Source organism: Cariama cristata, unplaced genomic scaffold (assembly GCF_000690535.1).
Source record: "Cariama cristata isolate BGI_N322 unplaced genomic scaffold, ASM69053v1 scaffold1653, whole genome shotgun sequence".
NCBI classification, from domain to species: Eukaryota; Metazoa; Chordata; class Aves; order Cariamiformes; family Cariamidae; genus Cariama; species Cariama cristata.
This window is the reverse complement of record NW_009607594.1, coordinates 24531-31253: the sequence shown is the minus strand read 5'-3', so window position 1 is coordinate 31253 and position 6723 is coordinate 24531. Positions and strand designations below refer to the sequence as shown.

Genomic DNA, 6723 nt, shown 5'->3' with positions numbered 1-6723 from the left:
CCTGCTGCACATCACAGCAATAAGTGATGTTACAGCAGACGGGGGAACAGATACGTAGATGTGAATTAGAAATTATCAATTGTTATAATCAGTAAAAGATTTCATTGTATGTTTCCCCTTTTTGGTGAATGGCTCTAGCAAAAAGAAACACATTTCATCAAACTGAGAAGAACTTAAATCAGTGAAAAATAATGATGCCACACTAATGTCTCACCTCTCATTTCAGCTTAACACTTAAAAAAACCCGGTTTGCTCACCTAGACAAACTACACATAGGGACCCAGGCACTCAAGTCCCTTATATTAGGCCAATGGACCGTATGTGAGTGTCAGGGACCCAAGTACACCAACAGGCTCTGTGACCTGCGTGTAAGGATGTTTCTGTGTCATCTCCTCCCTCTTCTCCCTCTCCCGGAGCACAGAACATAGCATCATGACAAGCTGCAATTCAAGTACTACAGATACAGGAATCATAGGCTGAATGATGTGCTAGGAATCAGTTCATTCTGCAGACCTACATTTTCTCTCTCCCAAATATTTGCCTTTAAAACCACAATAATATTATATATTTTTATGGAAAAAAAATCCTGGTGAGAAAGGGCATCTGTTCACAGACACCTCCAGATAACAGTCTCGAAAGAGATTTAAGCTCAGAAGGAAATGCCATTTCGCAGTGTGCAATTTATACTCTTCACTTCAGAGAAAAAGTTACAGAATAAAAATTACTTACTGGCTCTGCCAAATAACTTCCTGATGAATGACCAACACTATAGGGATGGGTACACTTTTGTTTTGCTCTTAATTTTTTCCTAATTCCTAAATATAGAATTTGCCCCTCATTTTAAGTCTAAATCAGCATCTAATTTTACAAACTGACATCTTCTGGTTTTTTGTTGGCTTTTTTGTGGTTTTTTGGTTGGTTGGTTGGGTTTTTTTTTTAATACTATTTTATAACCTTCATAATTGAAGGTATACTAGGTGTTAAAAATATTATCTCCTTTTCCAAAACACACAATTATAGACATGTACTCCTAGCAACTTATACTGAGGTTGTGGGAGTTCATTACAATTGTCAAGCTGTCACTCGAAGTCCAACACAATAACCAGCCAAGTGAAAAGCTATTTGACTTAAAATTATAAATAAAAAATAGCCAGCATGTTTCTAGCGCAGAAATATCATAAACCTGCCTCCTTCAAGCTATGAAAAAATCACACACACATCTTTCACAAGCAAACAAGTGCTATAAATACAAAATGCCTAAAAGCTCTACAGATGAAATAGTGCCACAGTATTCTGTCTGAAGAGCTGAAGCACCCCACAGAAACAGCTGAGGTTAGCACATCCTTTCTTTTTCCTCCCCACATCCCCCAAATCCTTTCCTACATCTCCTGCTGTTGGAAGGAGACTAACATGGGGAACGAGGTGTTGCCGCAGACCACTTGTGGCTTGCTATTCTGCCCTGTAATTTCATAGCTCAATGCTACTTGATTCTGCACTGACTTCTGTTTCACTGTGCTTATTCCTCCCCTGCAGCTGGGAATCCCCGTTCCTCCCTGTGGCTTCTCTCACTGTTTCTAATCCCACCAGTCTGACCTTGGGGTATCTCCTTAGGCTCAGCTCAGCTTCATGCCCCGAGGCCATGACTCATTTTGGAAATGGCGGTTTAGATGTGAAAGGAGCTACGTGTAATTTCAGATTTCATAGAAGAGAGTCATCTCTCCTTTACCTCCTCATCGATTTCCTGCATCGCACCTTGGGCCGCAGCCTTCAGAGGTTTCCTTCCCCTCGATCCGTAATGAAGTCACACATGCAGGTAAGCGTGTCATCCCTTGCAGATGGATAGCATTCATGGCTTAATCACTCCTCCGCACCCCTCACTCCTCCCTTTCCCAGTTTACAGAAAGCAGAAATTTCCTTTTGTCCTCCTATTGCATGACAAAAAGCAGCTTGCTATTTCAGGGGAAAGGAGGGAAACCGAGAGGGAAACCTAGAACAAGTTTCAGTCATGCTTGTTAACCGCTGCTTCACTGCAAGCAAAGATGACCATCTTAGCAGGTGGCTTACAATTTTCTGTTTGTAATACCACAGAAGTGTGGGTTTCAATCACCATTTTTCTTCTTCTTTCTTCCTATTTATATAAAAGCCTTTCTGATACTCCCAAAGATCTTTGTCCCACACACCTCTGCTCATCCTCAGTTAAGTCAGAACTACCAAACGCAAGAACCTAAAGAAATGTCAGTGCTCCTGGGGTATACAATTTTGTGGATCTGTGTTATCCAAAAGGCACAGCTAGCTACGGAGGATGACAGTTTGGATAATCAATGGATTTAGTTGACCTTTTAAAGCACTATAAAACATATCTTCTCATTTAGTCTTCCTCATAACAGAAAGTAGCTGTATCAGGAAAAAAAAAAGTGTGTAGCAAGTTCATTGCATCATTTCAGAAATCAAAAAGTTTCATGCATAATCAAGTCACCCAGGGAACATCCCCTGAATGTTCTTTCCTGGCAGATAAACATTGCAAAAGCAGACTGCGTTTACCTTAAGGGAACATGAAGTTCTCTGAGGGTTCGAACTCCCTTGGGCAATAGGTTCAGGGTCCTCACACGACTGGTAAGTGTTATTCTTCTCTATCAGGTTCCTTATTTCAACATCAAGCTCTTTACTTTCACACCTGCTTAGAAAGAAATAGCAATGTTAAACTTTGTACCAAAACTTGAAGCGCAGAGAAGGCAAATTTGTCAGCTGTCTTCTGAATGTGACAATGCAGACAGCAGAGTTAGTCCTGCACCAAGCTCCTTCTATCTTTTTTCCTCGTACACAATCAGAGAGCACTTGAGCAGTGTCACACAGGCAATCTCTAAGGGCTTTGTGGCAGAAATTAATTTAAAATATTTACATAAGCAGTCTTTATGAATTTTACTACCTTGCATCTACAAAATCTAAGTTGACCTTTTGGGGGATTATATGAAGACTGTCACATGCCCTCAACCCCACCCACCCACAGTTTCAAGAATTCTAAATTCAACTTTAACGGAAACACAATCAAATGGTTAAAATGGTTTTGAACTCCAAAACTAGGTGCTCAGTTCAAAGTTTTTTGATAGCACATTTTGTTTTCTTCATAATAGACACCTGATATGCATTTTCAAGTTTTTTTTCCTGAAAGTTTCTTTTAAAAACATTCATATCTTGTAAAAATTGGCCTGCTGTGAACACTAAAATTGTATTTCTTTTCTGTCTTTCTGCTAAGGACACACAAGACTCATGTGCATTTAAGGGCTTGCTCCAAATTTGCAGAACTAACTAGCAATTAGGGCTGATTCACTTGATACACCATAACAGCGGAACGTGACTTTCCGAGAATGGACCGAGCCATAATTAAAACAACCCCCTAAAAGTCCCAGACCAGCTCAAGTTTTCAAGAAATACTCCTCTCTTTGCAAGCTCAGACCTTCATTTCCTAATCAGCTTAAACCAATTCTAAATACAAGTAATACATGACCAGAAAGCAAACTGCAAGGCTCAAAAGTATTACCAACCTGTTATAGCAGGATTACTTCTTGATTTAGGTAGAAAATACCAAATTCTTCATTTGAACTACCAGAAAAACTGAAAGCAGTAAGAATTATCAGTTAAACTTACTGCAGTTTACACAGGCAATCCAGAGGGATTGCACTGCAGGTTCTGAGGAAACTCTTGAAGGGCAATTGATAAAATTATCCAACAAACCAACCCATCTGTCCTAATCATAAGAGTAAGTAAGTGTGGCAAATGTTGTGCTGATAGCATAAAATTATTAATTTTATTCTCAATATTTACAACACAGAGTATAACAGAAATGTATTTTCATTAAGCATGAATGCAAAATCATTTCCAGAGGTCCTACAATAAAGTACCAACAGTAGCCGATAAGGACAAGTAAAACTCAAGAGCTTTTTTTCGACTTGTCGCCTTGTAATCGGACAAGCTGAAATTTCTTGGGAGTTTCAGAGTTGCCACGAAGCCTGCCTGCACCAAAAAAATTTCATGGCAGAGACAAGATACTTGGATGTGTTTCGAGAGCTTGACCTATGGCATAGGGAAATAGGACTTTTTACACAATGAACCAAGATGAGAGGTTTTTAGCACTGGAAGGTCCTGAAGCACAAAACACATCACGTGATTTTTCTTCTCTGCAGAAAGGTATTTCTTCTTACTAACCTTTAACTTTTTTTTTTTTTTAAGCCAATATAGCAACCAGCACGAGTTCAAAGAAAGACAGTACCCAACTGAAAAGAGTATTGTCTTTTGTTAGACCACTTTAACTGGTCATAACTCCCTTTCAAAGCCACGATGACTAAGAGAAAGACCTCAACGCACATTTTGACAAGCCTCACAGCAGTGCAGGAGCCTGCAGCTGCTCTGAATGCTCATGGCAGCTTTCAAAGCCTCAGCTGTGCACGGGCAACAGGTGAGCCCCAGCAGCACGGGCACCACGAGGCAACTCGTGATGAAAACTACAGAAGGAAAACAACAAACCTTGTGACAGGAATCCAGCCCTTTTCTGCCTCGCTAAACATTGCAAAATCCTGGATAGACCAGTGCAAGTGGCACTTTTTCTTTTTTGAGCAATTCTGTGCTGAGGTTCCCGGACACTAATTCTGACGCAGCAGCATGATCAAGCACTCGGCTTATATAGCCTTCATTTTTAATCAGCTACATAATGCAAACTTTACAATATAAGTAGCAAGACCCAAGTGCACTTCCCTGGAAAAGAGCATCTTCAGCTCATCTGGACTGCCATGCCTGACCCAGCCTGAGATGGCTTTGTGTAACAGAATTGGATATACACTGTGCAGAGCACTCGGTGCTTTATAGGATGCTTGGAAGAACTGAAAACCCACAGCATGGAAGAAGTCGCTCATGGTGCATTTTTTGGACAAGTGCATGAAATTATATTTGCCTGGTAAGGGAGAAATTATTGCTGCAGCCTCCCTACAGCCCCTACAAACATGGCAAAAGGAAGGGAGAGGTTAAGTAAAGCAAGGTGAAACGTTACTGAGCAGTACTGAAGGACTTCAGACAGAGCTGCTAAAACCACAGGCCGATTTTTTCAGACTGAGCTTTCAAAACTTCAGGTTTATCATCGTTGCTTAGGCAACCAACCAAAGGTGAGCTAGTTGCTCTCCTCTTTCCTTGCTCCACATGCCTCCTGCGTGAGATCAGTAGAGCAACCAGCTTACTGCTTAGCTGAGAGAAAAGACCCTGGCCTACAAGCAGCTCCTGGTAAAGGGTACTTTGCTCATTGCCCAGTGCTGCGGTCACACAGCCTGCTCCAGCTGCAGCAAAGCCAGCCAGAATTTAATTCCTCCACAGCCTCAGCCACTTTTACCTTCACTACCTCTCTTACTGCAAATTATCATCCCCATCTGCCAGCACAACCCACTCACCCGGCTTGGTCAAAGCAGTCAGGGTTTCTTAAACTCTTTTAAGTCAAATAAGGCAGCTTAAACTAAAACAACTGTTCAAAATAAAGGAGCAATGTCTAGGTGCAGTCTCGAGGACAGTAAAAGATGGGCAACAGGAGCGCGGCAGCAAGTATTTAGGCAGGCTGCACTCATCTTTGCTGCTGGTTCAGCCACAGTGAAAGGAGATGTGTGACCACAGCCTCCTGAGATCAGAGTGTGAATCAAGCTGGGAAATACCCCACAAAGATGGTGGGTTGCCTTTCACTATTTTTTTTCAGCCAGGAAGTGTTCATTCCTCTACTCCCTGCAGTTTGTCTGACACTGTGGCCATAAATTATGTTCACTTCTGCCTGCTCCACCTCATCTCGATATTCTCCTATCTGGGCTTAGGAGTACCTGGGCAAGCTGTGCCTGGGTAAAAGAAAGAAAAACATGAAAGACTCAAATCCCCACAAATTGATTGCTACTCTGTAATATCCATGTGTTTTGACATCATCACAAAAGTCAGAAAACTACTTCATTGACCGGATTTCTCAGTGCATTTGATTTTCCCCTCAGTTTTTAGGCTAAAGTCTTCTGATCAGAAACTATTACTCCATTTATCTGTATTTTACTATTACCCACTTTGATAATTGGAAAGATATATCTATAGCGATGTAAAACGTTAATCATAGCTGGAGTATAGATCCATTTTACAGCTCGGACTTTAGGAGCACACACATGATCTGAGCGCTTGAATACGTCTTCAAGATACTGGTGACTGGGTGCTACCCCCGAAGGAGACAGTCCTTGATGATTACCTGACCTTCCCCTGGTGAGCTCTAGAGGGCACACAGCATTGAGCTTCTGCAGCAAGCAATTTTTTTCAAAACGACTTTTGGTTTTGTGAAGTTCACAGATACGTTTCTGCACTATTAATACCCTTACTGTTCTACGCTGTTGCTAACATTTTCTAAAATTGGGTATTTGGGGTTTTAATAATTAAATGACACAAATAGGCAATCTGTTAGAAAAAAAATCATTAAAATAAAACCCTTTAAAAAATGGGAGATAGAGTTTTTTACATTTTGTAAAATCGATCATCAGAGAATATTAAAAGCATTTTCATGTGGTCGTATGAGACAAAGTATACTCCTTCTACGTGCAAAAGGTTTCTAAAGTATATGAAGATACAAAAAATACACAACTCATCCTACTTATATAGCATGCAATGATTAATGCAAAGCCAATAAAAGATTAGAATATTAACTCCTTTTTGCAAACTTTCAGTTGC

At 40.7% G+C, this 6723-nt stretch overlaps 1 protein-coding gene across 1 annotated transcript in view; it reads right to left on the bottom strand.

Annotated features, from left to right (window-relative positions):
- The window catches only part of TNIP3 (TNFAIP3 interacting protein 3), a gene marked incomplete at its 5' end in the record, with an annotated part of 39612 nt that extends 36938 nt beyond the window's left edge, over positions 1–2674 (bottom strand). The window contains 1 exon segment of the mRNA XM_009696767.1: positions 2542–2674. Coding sequence (XP_009695069.1) covers positions 2542–2674 — 133 coding nt within the window.
- Positions 2675–6723: the final 4049 nt, after the last annotated feature.